The sequence below is a fragment of the Homarus americanus genome, unplaced genomic scaffold (genome assembly GCF_018991925.1).
Source record: "Homarus americanus isolate GMGI-L3 unplaced genomic scaffold, GMGI_Hamer_2.0 scaffold41027, whole genome shotgun sequence".
Lineage (NCBI taxonomy): Eukaryota > Metazoa > Arthropoda > Malacostraca > Decapoda > Nephropidae > Homarus > Homarus americanus.
In genome coordinates, this window is record NW_024745073.1 from 3,065,766 (window position 1) to 3,090,712 (window position 24,947).

Below are 24,947 nucleotides of genomic sequence, written 5' to 3' on the forward strand. Positions count from 1 at the left end.
TCCCTTGCAGTAACATACGCGGGTACCCCAGCATCATAACTCACCACAACAAGCAAATACAACACAACGCCCTACTCAACCCTGTAACAGCTGGGATATAAACAACACATCCCACTCTTACAACACCAAGCCTGCCTCCCATAATAGTCTGCAATGTAATTCCCTCATTTGTGAAGTTTAGAGTCGCTGGGATCTTATAGAGAAAAAGTGTATCGCTTTTTCCCACCGTTATTTAACTCTTTTAGAATTCATTCTTACGATGCCGGCGCCTTTTTCAACGCCCTCTGTTACTCCTCAGCTGTTAGGGACATTATTTTCACCTCACAGGGGTAAAACTGATGCCCTGACATTTATCCACAACGAGGGGGTATTTAATGCTATCCCATCAGTAGCCAAAAGGGTTTAATTTAGGTAAGAGTGTGCAGGGATATTCACCGTAGTGGTCAGTGGAGATTGCACCATTGTGTGAGGAGGCACGACTCAAGGCTGGGTCCCTCTGGCTGTATTGTGGTCTGACAATGGGTTCTGGCCCCGCCAATATTTGCAGATTATGTTTTCACTCTTTTCGTGTATTGATCGGCTTTTACGGTAGTGGTTGAACTGAGAAGGTGGTGGAGGTGTTGTCGTGTTATGTTCCTTGTTCTTAAGAGGATTTACTGTATATATCTGACGGAATATTTACTTATCTTTCTTTTATGAAATATAACAAATAATTTTTTGAGTGTTACAAGGATTAAGTACATGCATTTTTGCATGTTATAACAAATTTTGTTCTCTACAACCCACAGGTACTGCAATATTGATTCTTCTATAAGAAAAACTTCAATGCTTGAAGTTGTAGCGATATAATTCATATAACTACATCCATTTTTTTACTTAAGACCGACTGTTGTATTGAAGTTATATATGATGATAAACTTTAAAGTCCAGAGCTTGTTAGCACTTTCTTGTCCCGCTGGGCGACTTCTTCGAGCCACAGGTGGACTCGGACAAAAACCCGGCCAGTGGAGGTGGAGCGAGCGGCTTCCCTTGGCCCCGGAGAGCCAACAAGAAGAGCACTTTTCGCTTTTCTCACTTTTCACATTTCCTCATACTTTGTATCTTCCCTCTGTCGTTTTTCACGTCAATTGCACCAGAGATTCTTGAAGCAGTTTCTGTTCCCGATAGTATACTGTAGTGTGAGGTAGGTGAAGCATTACCTGGTAGTTACTCTTCTTTGGGCATTGTGGAAGGGCTGGTCGCGTCTCAAGGTCTTGCGGTCCCGTTCTTGTGGGGACACCCCCCCCCCCCCACCCCCCGCCCAGCCTGACCATCTGTAGATTTCATGGATACATCGTCACGTCTTACAGGATCTCAATACACTGTGACCACATCTGAATAGTTGTGTCCGATGAAACATATCCTTTAAAATATATATTAACTGATGACATAAATGTGTGAGGCGTCATTCATCCTCTTCAGTTGGAAATGTATTAAATATGTTCCTGTATAGAGATTTATTTTATTTTGAAAAAATAAAGGAATTTTAAGTGATATCAGTATAATTATACCTGTACTTTGATTTTAGCATACTTTCAAAATGGAAAATAAGTATTAAGCCTGTTCTTTCTCTTTTCGTAAGAAATTAACGAACACTATTCCTGTATAATGATAAATTTCACTAGTAAAGCGAAAACATTACCAGTGAAAAAATAATCTCAGACGAATGATTTTGACAACACACACACACACACCAAATAAAAAAAAAACTTTGACCATACATTCACCTTTACCTGAGATGTAAAAACAGTCCGCCACAGTCACTGACCACAAGGTAGGTCAGGGTGATGAACGAGAAGTGCCCACCTCATTATACTGATCCCCCACCTCTCCCCTCAGCGCCCTGACCTTTGACCTAATTCCTTATCTGCAGGTACGCGGCCAGATAGTCATTAAAGGCATGGAATATCTCGGTTCTTATATACATTTACACGGTCAGACAGTCATTAAAATGTTATGCAGAGAATACCGTTTCCTAGTTACAGTTACATGGTTAGACAGCCAGTTACTTCTAGTTACAGTTACACGGTTAGACAGTCACTTTGTTTCTTAGCTATAGTTATACGGTCAGACAGTCAGTTTGTTTCTTAGCTACAGTTACTCAGAGAACAATGAACAGTTTTTCTAAATGTTAGCTCTATTAACCAGCTGTATTGTAACATGTAAGAAATATTATCTTGGGGCTACACAATTAATTCCTCGTATACAGTTATAAATCCAGATAAATTTAAACCTCTGAGGACAAAAGGATTAAACCCGCTGTCTTAAAAAAAAGAGTTAAATAAAAAACATCAAAGGGTTAAATCCTCTTTATTTACTGTAAGATTTAAAACTTAAGGGTTAAACCATTGTCTTCATGGGTTAAACCATCGTCTTTAAATGTTTTAACCATCTATATCAAAGGTTTAAACCATCGTCTTCAAGGGTTAAACCTTCGTCTTCAAAGGTTTAAACCATCTATATCTAAGGTTGAAGCCATCGTTATCAAGGGGGTTAAACCATTGTCTTCAAATGTTTTAACCATCTATATCAAAGGTTTAAACCATCGTCTTCAAGGGTTAAACCTTCGTCTTCAAAGGTTTAAACCATCTATATCTAAGGTTGAAGCCATCGTTATCAAGGGGGTTAAACCATTGTTTTCAAATGTTTTAACCATCTATAGTTAAGGTTTAAACCATCATCTTCAGAAAGTTAAACTCACTCCTTATTAAACACAAGATGAAGAGCTCAACATCTGCACTCAATAAAGATTAATTATGACTGTACTTTCGATATTGACTGTGAATGTGGACTGGTGTAGTGAGCTCCAGTCGTCCCTTGATAAGAACATAAGAATGGAGGAAACTGCAGCGGGCCTATTGGCCCATACTGGGCAGTCCCGTTTACACCCAACCCCTATTGCTCATATAAGCATCCAACCTATGTTTGAAGCTATTCAGCGTATTCGAGTTAATGATGATATTTGGTAACTTGTTCCATTCATCCACCACTCTGTTTCCAAACCAGTGTTTACCTATTTCACGCCTAAATCTAAATTTGTCCAATTTAAAACCATTGTTACAAGTTCTCTCCTGGTTGGATAGTTTGAGTACCTATACTCAAGGTTCCTAATGCCCGGGATTAGTCTTGTCATTCTCCTCCTGAATTCTTTCCAATGATTCTATATCCATTCTGTAATACGGTGACCAGAACTGAACTGCGTAATCCAGGTGTGGTCTCACAAGAGCAAGATACAGTTTTAGGATGACCTCGCTAGTCTTGTAACTAACACTCCTTTATATGAACCCAAGTACTTTATTAGCCTTGTTACGAGCAAAAACACATTGTTTACTTGGCTAAAGGTTCCTACTTATCATTACTCCTAAATCTCTCTCGCAGTCGGATTTCTCTATGGCATCGTTGTTCATCTGGTATCTGGTTTCCCTGTTTACATCTCCTATACTGAGTACTTTACATTTGTCCACATTGAATTTCATCTGCCATTTTTCAGACCATTCGAAAAATTTGTTTAGATCTTCCTGTAGTTTTGCTGAGTCCTCGTCAGATTTAATAACACGTCCTATTTTAGTGTCATCAGCAAATTTACTTATGTTGCTGGAACACTTCTCGTTCTTAGTACCAGTTCATTGTTCTCCGTGGATGAAATTATTACGTAGAAATAACAATGCCAAAATGTTGTTATTATTAGTAGTATTATATGAGGGAACACAGAATAACTTTTTGTGTGTTCAACTAACAATACACAAACACACCAACGACTCACACACACTCACACACCTTCAGTCACAAACGACACCAATGACTTTACCCAAATCACCACCATCTATACACACCTACACCTGGCTATTCTTACAGGTAAACTCTGCCCTAATTTAGGCAGGTGGCGCTAGAAGACCCACCCACCCACCTATAACACGGTACAGTGGTGATTGAATGTATAAAACCGTCATTATCTTTTACGAGGTTTTATATTCTGTGTAAGTAGAATGTTAGAGGAAGAGGAGGAGGACGAGGAGGAAGGGAATGGAGATGGCAGTGGGGGTGGAAAAGAACAGTGATGGGTGAAGAGTGAGATGATAAGAGGGGGGAGGAGGAAAGAGAAGAGTGGTGAGAGAGGGAAAGGGAGGAAGAATGAGAGGGGAAGGGAGGGTGAGTAAGAGGAAAAGGGAGGACTTACGAGAGAGGGGCAGGGAGGAAGAATGAGAGGGAAATGGAGAAAGGGTGAGAGGGAAAAGGAGGACTTGTGAGATAGGGGAAAGAAGTGGTGTGGGGAGCAGAACAAGGGAAAGTGAGGAGGGTGGGAATGAGAGTAGGAGGGGAGAGTTAGATAGAAAGGGGACGAGAATGAGACTGCAGAGGGGAAGAGGAGGAGGAAATGACTGTAAAATGGGAGAGAGAGAGAGATGAAGGGAGGAAAAATGAGAGCGGAAGGTAAGGATAATGAGAGAGGAAAGTAAGGGGTGGGGGAGGAGGAATGGGGAGAGGAATAGGAAGGACGGAAGGATAAGAGAGATATTTTCATATAAAAATTCCCTGGAGTTGGTCTATAATTATTATGTTAATCAAGCTTGTTGATTGGTTGTCCACAGCAGGTGTGAAAATTTACCTCAAACTCTTACGTAAAAAGTCTAGTATATACGTTACTCTTTTGGGCGTTCATATGTATAAAAAAAATATATATCTTTTTGACATAAATTGTAATGCGTTTAAATATCAATTAATTTTATATATATATTTTACACTACAAATCTATTTTTAGTGAACTGTTAATAACTTTTATTTACATATATTTTTTTATAATTTTTATGCTGCAGATTTATGTCATAATATCTGTGATCAAAGGGGTAATTTAATATACAGTAATATAGTGATAACAGTTATGGAAGATTAAAACTCAACAACATAGCTTCGTAATTTAAGAAACTTCAATATAATGGTATAGTATTTATATCGTCATCACTAGAGATAATTTCCCTTATTTATTTTTAATCTATTTACATTTTCTCTATAAATAAGTTCTTCTACATCACTATCACTGACGTTTGAATTTCCACAATATTATGAACAAAATAAAGTTCTTTGATTTAATATCGTAAGACAAGTTTACTAGAGAGGAAGTTCTGATCTCGATAAAGGTCGTGACTCTACGTTAGATTAAGGTGGGTGAGTTGTGTCCTCTGTTGATTGATTGATGTTGTATTACTACGCTTTAACAACTAAGAGCTTTAAGCACGTATTATTGAGGATGTTATATTACTCCACTTCAACTTCTATAATCTGCAAGTGCGTGGTCTAGTTTAGTACATACACTTGTCATCAACAGTTAGAAACACTCTCTCTCTCTCTCGTCCTCAGTCAAAATTCTAAATCAGTATATCACTTTCAGTCCCCCAAGGTCATCATAAGCTAGAAAGTTTATCTTGTAGGTGTTGTTTATAAATTGATATGATCACCCTGAACCAACGCCTCGTTTTCTCTCAAGTTTGTGATTTAATATTCCTTAAACTGGTATATTCCCCCTTGATGAAGCTAGTTCTTTTGTCTCTCAGATGATAATTACGTCAGTAAGCTCGTAGACCACCTTTGTGTTAGCAGTTATTTTATGTGTTATGTCTTCAGTGTGTCAGACCTTCACTAGATTATTCACTGAAGCCTCTTAACTAGTAGGATTCCTTAGTTAAGAGGATCCCATTAAAAATCAGGTTTCCTTGACTGGCAGGACACTTTTAAATAACAGTTACCATTAATTGATAGGTCGCATTAACTACCACAACCCTTTAAATGGCAGTTACCATTAATTAACACGTTGCCTAAATTAGCAGGACGCCTTAAGCTAGTTCTCCCTCCTTGAACCAATAAGATTGTTTCTGAGACTAACTTGTAAGCGGCTAGCCAGGTCTTGGGTTTAGTAGGCTCCACCACGCTGTACTTCTTGTCCGAGTCCTCGATGTGGATGACCCTTGGGGCGTCCTCTGTCGAAGAAGAAGAGGTGGAGGAGGAGGAGGAAGAAGAAGAGGAACTGCCCCCATCTGACGATGTGGAAGAAGGTGTCGAAGACGAGGATGTATCGGAGGATGTGTTGGAGCAGGTGCTTTGGGTGTCCTCTTGGTTTTTCTCTTTCCCTTCCAACTTCTCCTCGTCTTTTTGTCCTTCAGTTTTATTTACCACGACATTTTTTTCGACTTCTTCAGTGAGTTTTGGGACGCCTTTGTCTTTCTCCACATTTTCTTTGGCATGATCCTCCTGTGTGTGGGTCAATGAGGTAACGTTTTGGTCCGTGTCACCCATGGTTTAACACCGATTGAGTATATTTAGTTTAAAGCTAAAGTTTGTCTCACTTTTCAGCCAGTCACCCGGTGCACGGAGCGATAACCCTCAACACGAACCTTAAGTCAACATGATCAACACAAGGAGTCGTGAACTGCTTGACAGATCTGATGCAAGAGCGCGGGTAGGGTGCCACCTGCTGCCCCTCGCACACACACCTGGTTGTGCTTGTTCCCTCACACACACACACACTCTCTCAGTTATTGACTCACTGCTTCACTGTTTCTTTTGAACTGCTTGTCGATGACTGGTTAAATGTTTGCTGTTACTGGGTCCCAGAGACAAGCTGTATTTACTGTCTTTTCTTCTTTTTACATTCACTGTGGTAAACAATTTTCTTTCTGCTTGTATTTTTTGTTACTTACACTTTGCGACGCACATGCTGCTAGTAACACTTGTTGAGTGCTCAGGTATAGATATGGTTAAAAATTCACTGTCACTTTGTAACAGAATGAGTGACTGCTGGTACTGGCTCTCGGTAACTGGTTGAAGTGCCTTCCACCACACCCACAAGAAAATTCGATTTTAATATTTTTTTTCTATCATTCCCACACTTGAACTGGTTCATGTGTTTGATACTCTTATTCTTCACTTAAATCTGAAAATGTCACCATCGGAGTACATCACACACCCGTAATATTGTGTTTTAATTAAAAGCGAACATCAGACACAGATACAAAATCCGTAAAACCGAACTGTCACGGGGAGCGTGGTGTGTGCACTCGTGGCGGGGTCGGGAGGTAGACTGAGGGCGCGGGCGACTGTGTTGTGGTGGGGATGTGCCGGGCAGCGGAGGGGTGGAGCTTAGAGAGCTGTGTGCCAAGACTCATTTGTACAACACCACCACGAGGTGCCCAGTTGAAAGTGAAATTCATGTAGAATTCTAAAAGTAAACAGATCACATGATAACTTTCATATTACAACGCCTAAGATAATCTATCTTTGTCTCATAGCCATCTGGGTGTTGTGAGTCTGTCTCACATCAGACTGTGGAGAGTTATCAACACACGACAATATCCACAAGATGATCCTACGACGCTTCATGATGGTCATCATAAAATGATGTGGTTTCCACCGGTAAATTGATTCCCTGCCAACACTACCTGCGCCACCACACCATGCGCTTCCTGGACACCATACATCACGTGAAACTCCTTTAGTAATGATAATGACGGGGTTGCATTGTGGTGCACGGGGAGTAATGCCATCAGAGTCAACCTTGAAGACTAAGGCATATATATACCACAACAACCTTGATGGAGGTCACACCTGCACATTGTTGAAACAAACTCCTCGACGTAACTCTTGATATGTCTTCTGATGTGTTTCATAGTAAAACACGCTCTTCGTTTTTCCATTTGTATTGAAAACAATGTAGACAGAATATAAATCCAAATTTGTTGTCCGTATATAATATAATACGTTAAGAAATCATATGTATGAAACGATTCAGAAAATGGATACTCTAAAAGGAATTCAGTATTACACACTTTATTTTTCTCCACACTGCCTCGGTAAAGTAGAAACTAGTCATCAAAACCAGTATATATAATGGCCAGACCCAATAACCTGAACGACCAACCTTATCAAATGTTTCTCACGACCTCTCTAACCACACTGGCCATCGGGTCCGAGAGCTACAGCCTGTCGATCAGACCAAGATGACCGAGAGTTGTTAATACTTATAACGGCACAGATCTGATTACCTGTTGCCCTACAAAAGACCAAAGACATTGCAATCATATACCTGATGGGTCATACTGCAAGACAAAGAAAAATATTGAATGCTAATCTATGAACCCAATTGACCTAATTACTGGATTAATCAGACCACACAGTCTGTTGGCCTTCAGACCACACCCCAGTCACATCCCAAAATCATGAACGGGTTAAACCACCAGACCTGGCCACCATAAAACCCGTGAATCAAACCGGTAAACCATAAACAGACTCAAAGACCACAAACCCAAACAAGTCGTGACCGTGTAGCTGACCGGATCACCACAGAGACCAGACGACCAGCTCCTGTTCACCACACACCAACACACCCGGTCGTCACATTAGGCCACAAGAGCCGAAGGAGACAGATGACCTTTACTTCCGAGCGATGGTCTGTTGAGGCGGCGGCTCATAGTTAATGCCACTGAGTGAAAAATATCAAGTGTATTTAGCAGACGAATGAGCTACTATAGTTTCCGATAATCCAGCGGCCTAATGGATGTTTTTACTTCAACTAGAAAATAACTTAAACTGTCTTAAGGCTTCATTTTATCCCAAGAACCTGGTTGATCAGTAAAAAGTTGATTTTTCTCGTCTTTTGATTATTTTTTTATAACTTTGACACTTGAGAATTATGAAGATATTGCAACTCTAGCGAGCCGACATATTCGGTGAAGTCAGTAGTCTTCATTACCGAAAGTTCAACAAATTTAGCTCCCAACAGTCAAAAAACGTGACCTCTTCAACCTCCTGACTTAGTCGACTGCCAATCACATTTACACTTAACAATATCAACTTCAGATACAGTTAATAGATATCAACCAGCTCAGATCTCAACGAACCCAACAATCAACCACATCAATTACCGATGCATGATAAGCTCGACTCTCCCAACGACTGGCAATCATACACGAGAACTGAAACATTACGAAATAATAATCATCTACTACGAAAATTAGTCAGAAATTAATAATACTCTCCTTCCTTATTACGAATCACGAAATTATTTTACACTTATTACTGTAAAAAGCGTTATTATAGGTACAAAATGTCAGTGGAAAGGGTTTTAGAGAGATATAATTGAACTAGAAGAATTTGTAAGCATTTAATAGCACTATAGGAAGTAATCAGAGCGACGAGGGGAGAAAATACGTCACAAATTGAAGGGAAGAACTAAATTGGCATTACTATTTCCAATTCATTTCAGATCATGACGACACGAGAATTAAAGTAACGGGAAATAATGATAATTAAAGTAAAGGAAAAATGATGAGAATTAGAATAGAGGAAAGTAATGGAAATTAGAGCAAAGGAAATTAAGGAAAATTAGAGTAAAGGAAAATAATAGAGACTAAACATATTGGAGACAAAAAAAGAAAGTGAAAGTAATTGAAATTTAGAAAAGGTTAAAAATGACTGAACAAAATAAAGAGAAAAAAACAGAAGAAGAAGAAGAAGAAGAAGATAAGTGTTTAGAAGAGAAAATAGGATGTAAGGATTGACAAAGGAACAAGAAGCGAACAAAATTGTAAAATATACCGTTTAGAAATAAAGAAATAAAACAAAAGTAAAATTTATAAAGAAAACCATAGAAAAGGTAATACAAGGAAGAAAAGTGTAAAATAGGAAGAAGAGAAGGAAGCACGATAAGGAATCTGGGAACAGGATGAACACCACAGGGGGAACAGGAGTTGAAAGGTCAGGCTGAGTGCACTGAGGCAACCAGCCGGGTCAGGAACTTAACCCGGACCCGAACTTGGGATTTGAAAGGTTCCTGCCGAACTTGAGATGTGAGCACGCCTTTGTTTACTCATTTGATTTATTACGCCAAAAAGTGGATTCCTAATGGTTCATAAGTCATAATCCCCTTCTGACTTGGATATAAAATCGTATATCTTGCTGCTCACGTCACTAACGACGTAATAATGTATTCTCAATGGTTCTTGCGTCAAATTTTCCACACTAATTGGAACATAAAGTCGTACCTAACTACTGATGGATTCTCAAAATGTCTCATGTTAAATTTGCCTATCCTCACAAGTTCCTACGTTATATTTCCTCTCCCATTGGAATATTGAAACGCATTTAACGGAAAATATAATATAAAGGTGAATTCTTAAAGGTTCCTACGTAAAATTTACCTTTAAACTGAAAAGGTCAAAACCTACCGAAATAACTTACTTACGTTATTGTATAAAAAAAAAACCACACGTATGGATTTGAAGATATACCCTTAACGGTATATTTAATTCTCTCAACCTACGACACAAAGATGGTTACCAAAATGCCGCCACGACTATAACAATATTCGACTATAATTAAATACGTTTTCTTACGCTTCGTACCTGGGGAGGTGTGTGGGGTGGGGGAATGTTCATGGACGAATCATTGAGAATCCGGACCCAAAGCGACGTAAATAATAAGGTCGACTTTGCTCAGGGTCGTTGGGATAAGAGGAAGCTTAGTGAAGAGCGAGTTGATGAAGGAGTACACACACACACACACACACACACACACACACACACACACACACACACACACACACACACACACACACAGACGAACATGGCAGAAAATGAGGGAGGGTGTGAGGGAGGGTATGGGGTGTGAGTGTGGGGGGACGGGAGGGAGGAATTGACGGTGGGTATGAGGGAGTGAATGAGGGAGGGAGGGCATGAGAGAGGGAGGGAGTGAAGGAGTGTGTGAGAGGGTGTACAAGATAAAGTTGCCAGGACTACTTTTTAACCCCACTAGTTGCCCCTGCACCTTTCTCACTAGACGAGAAGCGAGAACATCGTCTCTCTATCGTCAAGCTATCGTCTTTTTTATCGTCAAACTATCGTCATAATACTAATACTAATAATAATAATAATAATAATAATAATAATCTGTATGGTCACTTGGTTCACCCTGTAATGTTTCCGAGTCTTGTCACAGTGAAATCCCTGTTTATAAATGTTACTTCTTGTTCTATAATCCTGAGTGTTATATATGCGTGAAGTCTTCCCTAATGTGTTGGTAAGAGAATATATCCAATTACAGTACTGAAAACACTGTGATAATGTTGTTGATTTAGTTAACATCTGTGTTGCTCGTTAAGTGAACCAGCTTCATAGATATATTTCCTCACTTTTATAGTTACGGGAGGGAATTTTTTTTATTGTATCAGAATCTGCGTCTTGTTGGTTTATAATGATGTTGATGTTTGTTATAGGATAGTATGGCTTGGTGTTGCTCTCGTCTCTAATTGTAACTTGGTGGTTTTTTTATAATGTGTATCTAGAGTCGAGAATTTTATGGTTTTTTTTTGTTTGTATTATCACTTATTACTAAAACAGGTATACGTGTGGATTATTTTTAACTTGTTGTCTTGGCACTTTCATAAAACGCTTTCTACACCTGTCTAGCACCAGTCTCCTTGTTACTTCCCATCTCTTTTATTAAGAGTTTTCTCCACCCCTTGATTCAGACAAAGCAGAAGTGGGACAAGAGTATAGCTAAACAAAACTGTAATTAGAACACTGTGCTCATTTCTGCTTTACTTAACTTCAGACAGCAGGTGTGTGTGTGTGTGTGTGTGTGTGTGTTTCACTATGCTGTATTGAGTCATTGATCTACCTGAATGAGCGCCCTTGTTTCCCTTCACGCTCTCGTTCATCTGTCGCTCTTCTGTCCACCCCAACACCTACAGAGCTCAGGTCCACTGCCAGGAGCTGTCTGTAGCCTCCAATAAGTCCCTCTTGCTTCCTGTCTTCCTCCCCTCTCTCTTTATCCACCACATTTCTTCTTCGTCATTATCCTTCATGTTCTGTACTGTATCTCTTCCTCAATTCATTATTTTCCACTGTCCGATTCGTCCATTACTCGTCACTGTCCGCTTCGTCTAATACTCGTCTCCACCCATCCTCCTAACACCCCCGAGGCAGCTACGGTTCACCTTAATGGTTGCTGCCTTAGGCGATATCTAACCCTTTCCTGTGTTTAATTCACCCTGTCTTACCATCCTGTAACTCCCCCCCCCTATTCTTCCATCTGTTCCTTCCACCCAAACCGAGTCACACCCACACCCATTGCTTGTTTGTACCCACTCCTCTGCTTCTCTTTACCCCCCCTTCCCCCTTTTTTTCAGTTCTACACTCCCATTACCCATCTGTAGTCACTTAATACCTATCTCTGCCTCCTTCCTGCCCACATGTTCCCTGCTCCTGCCCATCTGTACACACCCCCTGCCCATCTGTACTCAGTTCTTGCCCACTTGTGTGTACCGGTGTCCTTCCCTCACCATAAGAGGACACAGGGGCACCACAGAAATTCATTACCGCCTCGCTGTGTCAACACTTCACCGTCAACACAGTGTCGTGGTGCCACTGAGACCACCTTGAGGGATCGGGTCGTGTTACAGTCCATTACCGAGGTTCTGTTAACAAGATTCTCAAAGATACGTATAGTTGTTTGTCCCCCCACAAGCCCCGGAGATGGTAAATATCTGCCTAATTAGGATAGATTGTCGTCTAGTTGTGAGGCCACTTTGTACAGTAAACGTCAGCGTACCAGTAAGATGCGTTCTCACATTTCCAACTACGGTAAACTATTACGCAAATGTTTGGGAATCTGGACCCTGGCTTACATTACGCGTTGGTTCTGGTCTGGACTCTGGAGCAACTCTGAAAACCGATGATGCGTCTGGAATTCAGTTTAGCGAAATCAACGTGACCAAAATATCTCAGCATTTTATTGCCTTGACCCTGAGGGGACCCACAAGGTTCAAGGCTGGGCAAAGAGTCCGTGTTGATCACATGTCTTCTACTGCAGCCACAGCCGGTGTGAGAGGCTCCTTGCTCTCATTTTCTCACTTGAGGCTGTTAGATGACCGTATAGTTAATATATTTTTTTGTATTTTATCAATAACCTGAATAGTTAGTGTTTCGTGCGTCTGTGGCAGCGGTTGTAGTAGTAATGGTTGGTGGTACCTGATGTATGATTTATCTAGTGACGTCAGAAGGGTGTGGGTGTTGTGTTGGCGCTGCTAGGTAGGAGTGTCGCCTCCCTGCAGGCTTGGCTCACCTGGAGGTCAAGCGCTCGGGTAACGCGTAATATGACCTGCTCTTCCACCTGTATTTTTCACCTGTAAAATCAACTTGTAACACCTCCTATAGTATCAAAGTATAGCATACATATATAAAGCTCACCTATAACACCCACCTATAATACCCACCTATAACAGCCACCTATAAAACTGTATTATAGAGCCTTGAAGGGAGAAGATGTGTATTGCCATCTGTCTCATTGTATTTTATTTATTATTCATTCTATACTTATCCCCATACCATGTCACTGTTATACACCATTTGTCACTGTCATATACCACTTGTCACTGTCATACACCATCTGTCACTGTCATACACCATCTGTCACTGTCATATACCACCTGTCATTGTTATACACCATATGTCACTACCATACACCATCTGTCACTGCCATACACCATCTGTCACTGTCATATACCATCTGTTACTACCATACACCATCTGTCACTGTCCTACACCATCTGTCACTGCCATACACCATCTGTCACGGCCATACACCATCTGTCAGTGTCACATACCATCTCATATATATCAGCCCACTTGATATTTTAAACCTTTTCTATCTACCTATGAGACTTTTTCTACATTCTACCTCACTTGTTTCTACCCAAAGTACTGCCTCCCTCCTCCTTCGCTCCCTCTGATAGCTCTTAGATAGCACTACTTTCTTTTCTTCCTAAACGTAAAGTAAACTATTGAGAACCTGTTTCTTAGATATACTTTAAGAGAGAGGTCAGTGTAATACTCTATACGCATACGGTGCGACTCTCTCTCTCTCCACTTAAAAGTTTATGATAGCGCGTTGACATATGTGAAATTTTGCTGATTAATGTTACCACGTATAATATTTCTACTGTCTGAGTATGTGTTTCTCTCCGTCTCTGTCTGTCTGTTCATAATTGCCCTTGGAATCCAGCTGAAACAGGAAACTCAACCCATTGGCCACTGGACTTCGTTACCCTGAGCTCCTTGGCAATCATGAGTGTTGTTGTCTATGTCAGTTCCCCTTTCTGTTACCTACCTGTCATTACGTCGTATAATGGTAGAGGTGAGACAGATACCAGGGTCGAGGAAGTCCTGTAGACGCTCCCTTCAGGCAAGAGTGAGTGAGTGAGGAGGATTTTTACCTTAGAGTAACCTTGAAAGTTGTCGTATGAGATAGATAGATAGATTGATGAATTACCGTATGTTATGGGGTATGACTGGCCAGTAGACACAGCTGGACCTGAGTATTTACCAGTTTGGGAAGTGAAGGTTGTCGAGTGCATTACCGGTCACATTACCTCCTTGTGTACCGAAGGCTAACTATTCACCGTGCTATATTTCCATCACCCTTAATGGATCATCAAAAACCTATGGGATCCACTTTCACAGGATATAATAAAACACATAAAACTTAAAATAAGATGTAAGGAACTCAGATTTTGTTATTTTGTTATTAAATTATTCAAGCAGGGCAGGGACCTACGGGGGTCATCATCCTAATAAAAACACAACTCTGGAGATGAACTTCACCAATGAGATAAGCTCAAGCCTTGGCGTCGGTCGTGTAAATACCTACGCCGGTAAACACTCGCGTCTGACCTTGAGAGTGAAGATGCTAATGAACTTTAGAGGTGAAGGTGCGGCAACTTCCTACTCGGGTGTGCTGGTATAGGGAGAAGGAGAGGATAAGAGAGATATAGAGGGAGGAAGAGAGGGTAAGCTAAATGGAGGGAGATGACAATATTCTACAGTACGGTGTAACAATGGAAAGTCCCAATAGAAATATATGGAGGTGGAGAAGACTGTTTACGTTGGTTCTGGTAATAAGTAAATTATATCCTGGAGAATAAGTTACAAAGTCGATGGATAATTTAGACCTATCAATCAATGTACAGATGAAGAAAAATGCAAATTAGATAAAAAAAAGAACGATTATGAAAGTCTCCTTGGTTGAAGTCCCGCCTGACCCTTGAAGATGAATTCAATTGGCAGATATCTTTGGGAACAGTGATTGATCGATACACTGACCGATTAAAAAAGAAAAAGAGCCTTAAGTAGATCTTATAAGAACTTCCCCAAAAAGCAAAAAAAAAAAAAAAAGTTGTACGGTCCTCAGCTATCGCTTCCAGGCATACACCATGGTTTAACTAAAGGGTACACACCAAGGGCTTTTTTGTGAGCTGATGAACGCTGTGTGTGTGTGTGTGTGTGTGTGGCCTGACTCTTCCCCCTCTATTCCACCTTCCACCCGCAGCAGAGACAAAGAACTTCACGTACTGTACACCCTCTTCTACCTTCCCCCACCTCCAGTGTGATTGCTCCATCAGGCATTACAAAAAAGTTTACAGTTTTGACGCGTCATGTAGCAAAACAAATATTGGATCGCACAGCCATTTCATATTTACGAGTGAAAGTTCAATGACCCGGGTGGCGGTGGAAAACAAATGAATATCGGATGCTATGGACAATGTTGAGTTTAAGTTAACAATATAGTTGATGGTTTGAGTTTGTGGGTAAAAGTAAAGACAAATAATATTATATTAATGATGATGGTATAATAACTAGTTGATGAATAATGAATAACAGGGTAACGGATAGTGTTAAAATGATGTTGATAATTCAGTAGATGGTTAATTCACTCCTGCTGACAGTCAATGATCCGTTAATTCACTCCTGCTGACAGTCAATGATCCGTTAATTCACTCCTGTTGACAGTCAATGATCCGTTAATACAGCCTGCTGACAGTCAATGATCAGTCAATGATCTGTTAATACACCCTGCTGACAGTCAATAATCCGTTAATACACCCTGCTGACAGTCAATAATCCGTTAATACACCCTGCTGACAGTCAATCAATAACAATCCGGGGTTAGATTCGCGTGAGAACCGACTAACAAGTTTTCTTAATCAATACGTCGTGTTTTCTCTCTCTCTTAATCTGTCTGTCTGTCTGTCTGTCCGTGCTCCACTTTCATCATCAGAATTCTTCAAAATGTGAGACTGAAATGACCTTTAGGTTTAGTTTTCCTGAATGTCAACTGAGACAACAATTTATATGATAATAGACACATCAGTCTGATAAGTAGCCGGGTGGACAATGTGACTGTGGTGTCGACAACAGCTCTCAGGGACACAGACTCAAGGAAACATGTTATGGACGACGTGAACCATAACCACACACACACACACAAACACACACACACACACACACACACACACACACACACACACACAAGTCTCCGGTACTTTTTTTGTTTGTTTGGGCATTTATTGACGTCTCTCGTTGTAATTTACTAATTGTTTGGTAAGGAAAAAGACATTTATTCCATGAAAACTTTAGTCTATGCCGTGAACTTGAAGTAACATGTAAACAAAATAACATATATTCTTTTAGCCACCATAAAAATGTCCGGGATAGTTCAGGGTTATGTTATCTTCATGGCTCCTGGGATCGCCAAGGTCTTCAGCCAATCAGAGGAGTTGATTTGATAGCCAATCACAAAGAGCCGTCCATGGTTTCCTGTTTTTACCCAGTTTCCCGTTTGACCAGTTGCTGGGGTACTCGTCTATACTCTGATTATCGAAACTTGGTAATCCTGTTCTTGGCTATTGAGTGAGAGAAAGAGAACAGAGAGAAGAAAGACAGACAGACAGACATAAGACAAAGCACTAAAAGAACCAGTTTAACTGTCATTATAACTTCGATATCATGGATAATATACCGACTTTCGATATGAATAACATGATCACTAATATTAGGTAATAGAATACCGCTGACAGTGAGTAAACCGTGTAGGAGCCTCACCTTGGGGAACCTTGAAGTGTGACCAGGTATCTGACGCACGCAGGTATGTTAGACAGCGTCCCACAAGAACTGTTTAGCTAAATTTAATTCTGGTTTGCTAGTTTTATATATATTTATTTCATTTTTATTATAACTTAGCCCCATTTAATTGATAATAATGGTTAAATGGCAGCTTTTAATCTGAGCTTAAGACAATGTGACTTTGAAAAAAACACACGTCAGGCGTCTACCGGAAGTCTGTGGTTTGTGTGTAGACATAAAACATGTGGGTAAAAATTCTCTGCTGTGAAGTAATGGTTTATGAACTTTGGTTGGGATGTTCTGTTAGGTGTGATCTCGGATTGAGTAGTTATTGACCTCCTATGACCTCTAAATGGGAGACAAGTCCTAACAGTTGCTTTAGTAGAATATAATTTATACCTGTATACAGTGTCCGTCAGGTAGATCTAGGCATAGGACAAAATTAATGTTCTGAAATATTGAATGTCAAGTTTTCTGCAACAACACATAATATTACTCAATGTATAGACGTGAAATTCGTGCCAGAAGGAAGTAGACACAAAGGTTACTGGTGTTTGTGTGGTACCTCAGGTAAAGCTTTTACTCAACGACGTGACCTTAATCTTTGACTTCTGACCTTCCAAATATAGCAGTTTTGTATAGGGGTTGTTGTACTTAATATAATCGTCGTAGTTTTTTCTCCGTTTTTGTATTGTTATACCTTTCAGAGTTAACTTAACAACAACAATAGACGTGGACATTCATGTACTAAGGACACACATAATCGAAAGACATAAATTTATATTGAAAAAGTTTATTTAGCCAGAGTGATATAGACATAAAGTGAGCCACAGCAACAACATTGACTTTTGGCTGAACCTTTCGTGAATGACATATATATCAAATAACCTGAAAATTAATCTGTTGAGGGCAGATATAACAGTTAATCAACACCTTACATAACGCACGTGAGCAGTTCGTCGACCTGTGTGTGTGTGTGTGTGTGTGTACGTGTGAGAGGTAAACCAGCCCAGGACAACGGCCGGAGAGGCCACTACCCTCAGACATCCTACACCAGTGTGGGCACCAAAGTGGGAACACCACCACCAAAAACCAGTTTGCTAGGGCCAACGTTCTCCAGGTCATTCGCCAAGGACAGGTCGCTCTCTGATTGGCTGCGGTGAAGAAGATAGGTGGGGCTATCTCCCGTTTTCTGTACCTTTTTTTGTGGGTTGTGCCCTGAGGGACTGTGGGTGTGAGCCAGAGAGTGGGCGTGGTAGCTACTATCATCTGGGCCACTGGCAAGACCTTGTTTGAATCGGTTTATGAAGACGAAAAACTTACTTTAAATGAGAATAGCTTTTTATCATAATAAGTTGAGTCATTTGAGTTCTGCTATAAAGGGTTGATTATAGGTAAAGGGTAATTTTAGTTATGTGTTTGAGTCGAGAAAAACACAAAAAAAATTTTATACACATAAACACACATGTAAACTCATATAGAACCACGCATTATTATTGTATCATATAGATTCTAGTTTATTTTCTGTTTTAAGTGCTTCAACTACTATGTTCATCAAGCACCGTTCACTAAATATGTGCTTTTAACCACTGACAAATTGCAAAAAAAAAACCCACCGTCCTGGTGCTGATTGCTGTGATTAAGACAGTCTTAAAACTATCACGCACGTAGTTTTAGTGTATCCGTTCTGCCTCAGGAGGGTGAACGGAAAAAGAAAGTGTCAATGTGATTTTTGTTTTTTTTGTCTTTAAAAGAATAGAACTCGTAATTAGGAAGAGGAAGTATTTTAGTGTTTTTTTTTTAATGGCTGGAAATTAATAGTATATTGATACGTGTTGTTGTTGTTCGATGTCTTGGTTTTCAGTTGCAGCTTGTATATTCCCCATGGGTGCTCATATCTCTCTATTCCCCCCCCTTATGTCTTCTTCTTCCACTCCTACCCTTACTTCTTTCCTTCTCTCCTCCCTCCCTTTACCCCCTCCCACCTTTCCTTCCCTCCTTCCCCTTTCTCCTGCCCCCTTTCTTTAACCCCGGGGACTTCCTAACCATAAGAGATAGAATGTGTTGTCACTTTCACCCCGAGGTGTGTGGCTCGCACGATTGATGGCCGAAAGATTACAATTCCCCCGGCGATATCGTGTGATCCTGCCACGGTTGTCTGTCACTGTTGCTGTCTGTTGCTGTTACTCCTTGGCACTGTTACTCTCTGACACTGCTACTCTCTCTATTGCTTGAGTATTTCTATCCACATCACTGTCCCTCTGTTTATATATGCTTGTGTGTGTCTATTTCTGTCTATATATCTCTGTATATCTAAACTATACAGCCAGATTTAACACACCGAGTCAACTTCGTCCATCACGTGGCAGATTGAGTCGTATTTTTTTCCGATTTTGTGGTTTTCCCCCTATACTGTATATAGACGCAAGAAATTGAATGATCAAACGTTGGTGTGTGTGTGTGTGTGTGTGTGTGTGTGTGTGTGTGTGTGTGTGTGTGTGTGTGTGTGTGTGTGTGTGTGTGTGTGTGTGTGTGTGTGCGCGCCTGTCTCTACCTTACCCCCTATCTACTGTACCTACCCGCCCGTACTTCCACCTCACCCTTCCCCATCTGTACTTCACCCTTCCCTCACCCCTACCTCACCTTTGCATCACCTGTACCTGACCATTCCCTCACCTCACCTCACCCTCATCTCTTCCTCATCTCACCTGTGCCTCATTCTTCCCTCACATGTGCCTCGCCCCTCCCTCACCTCACCTCTGACTTTCTCCAACACACGTGGTCGTCAGTGGCATCAACTCCCAGGGCCAGTGTCTACGTAAACATATATTGCTCCTCTGACTTCCTTTTCTTGTCTCCTTCTGCATATGTTTATTAATTTTCTGTAGTCTTTTTTATTTCTTTATCACTGAATCAACGTTTATCTATTATGCACAGTTTCCCTCTTTTTTTACATATTTAATAGGATTTTATGAGGTCAAAGTTCAATGACATAAAATCGTATATTTTAAGCTGCTGTTTGGTCATATTTACACCACCATAGATAATAGTTAACACAAACACACCCTATTGTTGACACTGGTGCATTATTTTCAAAAAGGGTGATATGTGGAATTTGGTCATTTGATAAGGTACAAAGGTTAACTATTCTGTCGTAACTGAGCTAATATTCGTTGGGTTGAGTACAAAGACTCCTTGGTACAGCTCCCAAACAGCATTATAAATAGATTTGTATATATATTTTTTTCCTTTCTGGCCATTTTACAGAGGTTAAAGTTCACCAACCAGTCATGTGGGAGTGAATGGGGGAGACACGAGACACTAAATTACAAATAATGACCCAATTTCTTTGTATTTTTTTTTATTTCCTCTCCTGTCGTAACCCACCTGAAACAAGTCTTCGTTTTATAAATAAGAAACTAAAAAACGAAAAATAAAACGCATGGTTCAATACACAGGTGAAACGATCTTTCAAATATAGAGAAATAAATCCCAGAAAAAGGTATCCATTTTCTGTGACTTTTGCAGAGTGGTGGATGGATATTTTTGGGGAAGGTGACTATTACGTAATTCAATGTACCCAATTAAATAATATTTTTATATACTGTATATGTTACTGATGGCCATTGCAGGGATAATATGGTCTCTTTTTCGTCATATCTCACATTCTCTGTCTCTCTTTATCTTTCTGTCTCTCTCTCTAAAGGGATTTTCTAATATGTGTTGGGTGGTGTCGTTCCCTCTTCCTTCTTTCCTTCCCTCCTTCCTGTATACTGTATATTTCCTGTTTTCCTTCCCTTTCTCTCTTCCTTGAAACCACCCCTTACCTCCTCTTCCCCTTTCTCACTCTCACAGCACTTTCTTCCTCTTCTTTCTTCCATTTTCTTCTGTTTACTCTCTCTCCCTATGTTTCTTTCTGCTTATTTCACCTTAAAATTACCTACCCCTACGCTAACCCCGCCAAGTATCATTGTGAGTTTAATCATGAGGTGGAATAAGCTAGGAGGAGGAGAGGGGCTAATCTTCAGGTGATTCCTCCCTTACTTTTCATTCTTAAAAGTTTCTCTGTTATCACCTCTACTTTCACTGGTGTCATCGTGTGCTTTCTAACTTTCGCTTCTTCTTATTACCAAAACAAGATTTCCATTTATAACTTTCACTTCATACAGTACACAATCTGGGCATGCACGTCGTCAACGCCGACTTTCTCCTCTCGTCTAAACCAGTTTGGGCGTCACTACCTACTCACCCTCCCTCCCCTCCATTCCCCAGGGCATCTACGTCCCTCCCTCCCTCCCTCCCTCCACCTTCACTTTCTTTGGTCCCAGTGTTACCAGATCTAGTGCACACACACACACACACACACACACACACACACACACACACACACACACACACACACACACACACAGATGCATTTAATTTCATTTTTTTCTAGTGTTTGTCATTCCGGAAATGCGCTAAATTTCCGCATATCTACCGAGTGTGAGAGTGTTACCAATTAAGGTGTCCCAGCCTTAGATCCACGGTTTGCTTCGGGGTCAGTATTGCCAGTCTAGACACGTTTTCTCTTAGACACTATTTACTTTGGCCTGACAGTGTTACTTAAACTGCCAACCCACCATCACCAACACTACCACTATTACTACTACCACCACCACCATTACAACCACCAGTAGTACTACCACTACCACCACCACTACAATCATCTTTACCGTTACTACCATTACCACCACTCCAACCAATACCACTACTACCAAAATCCCTACCACTACCACCACTACCAAAATCCCAACCACTACCAACATCCCTACCACTACCACCACCACCGGACTTACATCTATGGACCCAAAGTACTGCCACACTTTCACACATCTTTCATTTTCATTCATTCTCCTTCCTACTAACCTGGTTATTATCTTTATTCATTCTCGTTATTACATATATTTTATTGTATTTTAAACTTAATATTTACCTAAATTAGTTATAATATTTAATTATATATTACTTTTTATTCTTATTCCTGTTACTGTTGACAAAATGGGCACTAATTCCTTGAACTTATCTCTCTCTCTCTCTCTCTCTCTCTCTCTCTCTCTCTCTCTCTCTCTACATAAACATTGAGGTATTTAAACAATGTACATAAATATTGTAGGTATACTAACAATGTCCAAAGACTGTACAGGTAAACAGACAATGATAAACACTAAGTCGAGTCGATCAACCATAGCCCAACATTTTCTATCATATGTGATTTACGGTGAATTGTAGATGCTCATTATTTCCAGTGTAAGAACATCTCTCACTGCCAAGGCTAGATGTCGGGTCCTGGGGAAGGGGTAATTCAGACCAGGAAGGCTGATGAATTTGGGAGATTAAAGTTATTGATTTTCTTGAGGATGCCAGAATCTATATGATGGAGACCTGATGCCATTAGTTACTGATAGGGTGAGGTCGTCCATCCACAGCACCAGTCACGTAGACCAGAGGAGCCATCACGAACAGATTATAATAATTAACTTTACGTAACCAGTCACGTATCATACATAGGCTGTGATAGTCAACCTTAAGAGTCGGTCACGTAGGTCGGGCGTCGAGTATCACAAACGGGTTATGTTCTGTGATGTTTTTTTTATATAATATTTTGGAGATAATTTATATTTCTTAAGTTGCCCCCATGAAACAGAATTTTTTTTTACTGTTTTTCTTCATTTAAGTCTGTTTGTTATTATTATTATTATTATTATTAATATTATTATTATTATTATTATTATTATTATTATTATTATTATTATTATTATTATTATTATTATTATTATTATTATTATTATTATTATTATTATTATTATTATTATTAATCTTCGGTTACGTCCTACCGTGTGCGTTATTTGTCCAGGAAATTAAACAAAACAATTTATCTTTCTCGGTCTTTTAACCTTCACCTGTTCAGCACACATCCACGTTTTGATTCACCGACAGGAAACACAACAGACGCGAAACAGAGTATACAAGGTCTGTCGAAGAGAGAGAGAGAGAGAGAGAGAGAGAGAGAGAGAGAGAGAGAGAGAGAGCTTAATGAGATGTAAGATTTGCAGCTCTCTCTCCTTTATTTTACTCGTAAGTGTAATGAAATTAAGTTCCTCTGCATTTGCTTTGTTTGACAATGAAATTTAAATCCACTATTGTTTTAATATTTTATGCAAGAAAACCTATATTGTATAATCACAATACCCTACAATTCTAGTTCGTAAGTTACGTATTTTTTCTATTTTATGTAAGAATTTTGTAAGTATTGTCTCTTTTTCTTTTCAGGGCAATGATTACGTTTTGCAGTGATATGGGAACCAAAATTTACCACGTGAGTACAAGTGAAAGTCGTTTATATTAGAAGTGATGATGGATTCGAGGGACGACGCGGTTCCGACAAAATGCATGGGTTTCCTCGTTTACTGTAGTATCCCCTTACAAAACTTTCCTTCTTTTTTAATATTTTTGGTTGAGTACAGAAAATGGGACCTAGTGAAAGTGTTGGAATTATAGCAGTTGAACCTTCACGGCGAAGACTGTCTTTGCATACTTTTTTTTTGGGGGCAGAGTTTTACACTCGACTTTCTCTCTTAGCCTTGTGAAATATTTAGATTATAGCTAGGAAGACCTTATGTGACCCCTGGTGTGTCTTTACCTAACCATCGTAGCAACATTCTTCACACAGTTTCTTATTTCTTGCTTGTCTCTGAAAATATCTCCTCAATTTGTTATTAAAGTTTCGCTCAATTAATTTTCTTCATACACTGATTGTTTGCTCTTAAGGATACTTTACTTAAACGAATATCGCGGTAAATATATAACCTTTATATTTACTGTAGTTACGCTTGTAGTCTATCCTGGGAGCTTCTACAAACTTGCAAGTGTCATGTGTGTCTATAACAGCTAGTTGGTCATTACGAGGGTCTCAGTCAGGTGGAAAGGTTTTTGGCATGAAGAGGAGCGGTTGTAACTGGCTGATACACGTTAAGGCACGAGAGGGAGCCACGTTATTATTGGTCAACGCAAGCAGCAGCTGACTCGAAGTGTTGTGCATACAGTATATGTACTGGACTTGTCACAAGAAAGGTTGACATCATTCTGTAGTGTACCGTGCTGGGTAGAGGTTACAGTGAGGAAATAAATGTGTTGTTGGTGACTCAGTGAAAAATTGTGTGATTGGTTTGCCCGTGTTGTTGACCACTAGGAAAGATGTTACTTGAACTTGTGAAGGTAAGTGATTTTGTTTACCACAATAGGAGTGTTATCAGCCATTTATGATAATCTTTAGTTATGTTTATAATTTTAACTGTTTAGAAGGAGCTTAATTAACGATGTTTTATTGTGAGTAAGTTAACGTGTGTTTCATACAGTTAACCTCTCTTCTGGTTGACTCGGTCTCAACCTGTTACAATTGGGATGTTAAGTTGACTCGTATGTTTGGTAAAGATAATGAGTCGTTTGAACTAAGGTGTATTTGAGTGAGGTGCCCACTTACGTCAGCTGGTTCCTTTCTTCAAATGTTGACTGACCTTTGACCTTTTCACCCTCTAAACAACAGTGTATTGTTGATAAGTTAAACTGATGTGGTTTGTGGGTTATGATACACTGATGTCCTTGGGCTTTTTTGGTAATGTAAGTCAAGAATTTCTTTATTAAAACTAATTTTCATTTTGATGTAGACAAACACACGAAGGATTTTAATATTTTTATATTTTATATTTAGAATTATTTGTTAATTGAGTTATTGTTCCTTCAGTGTTTGTGAGTGTTTCTCGTCCGGTATCTTGTTTCAATTAATTTTCAACGTGTGTGTGTGTGTGTCCAGAGAGAGCAATTACCTCGACGGATATTGTAACCCCTGTTCGTCCTGAGCGATAGTATTCAGTTGAAGTTAAAAATAAAAAATAAAGACTCAATTAAGACCAAATGTGAGAC

At 39.8% G+C, this 24,947-nt stretch overlaps 2 protein-coding genes across 6 annotated transcripts in view; one reads left to right on the forward strand and one right to left on the reverse strand.

The window, feature by feature from the left end:
* Positions 1-24,947, reverse strand: part of LOC121878530 (carbohydrate sulfotransferase 3-like) — a 91,755-nt gene that overhangs the window by 43,093 nt on the left and 23,715 nt on the right. For 2 of the 3 annotated variants that reach the window (XM_042384796.1, XM_042384795.1), the window contains exon 1: positions 5,918-7,125. The exons of the other annotated variant lie outside the window; for it this stretch is intronic. In XM_042384796.1, the coding sequence (XP_042240730.1) occupies positions 5,918-6,327 (410 nt within the window). In that variant the 5' untranslated portion in view covers positions 6,328-7,125. Of the gene's footprint in view, positions 1-5,917; positions 7,126-24,947 lie in introns of those variants that run through there. 3 annotated transcript variants of the gene reach the window in all.
* LOC121878531 (solute carrier family 35 member G1-like) overlaps positions 1-24,947 on the forward strand; it is a 133,087-nt gene that overhangs the window by 36,296 nt on the left and 71,844 nt on the right. For all 3 annotated transcript variants that reach the window (XM_042384800.1, XM_042384798.1, XM_042384799.1), the window contains one exon: positions 23,298-23,343. The gene's annotated coding sequence lies outside the window, so the exon portion shown is untranslated. The remainder of the gene's footprint in view (positions 1-23,297; positions 23,344-24,947) is intronic.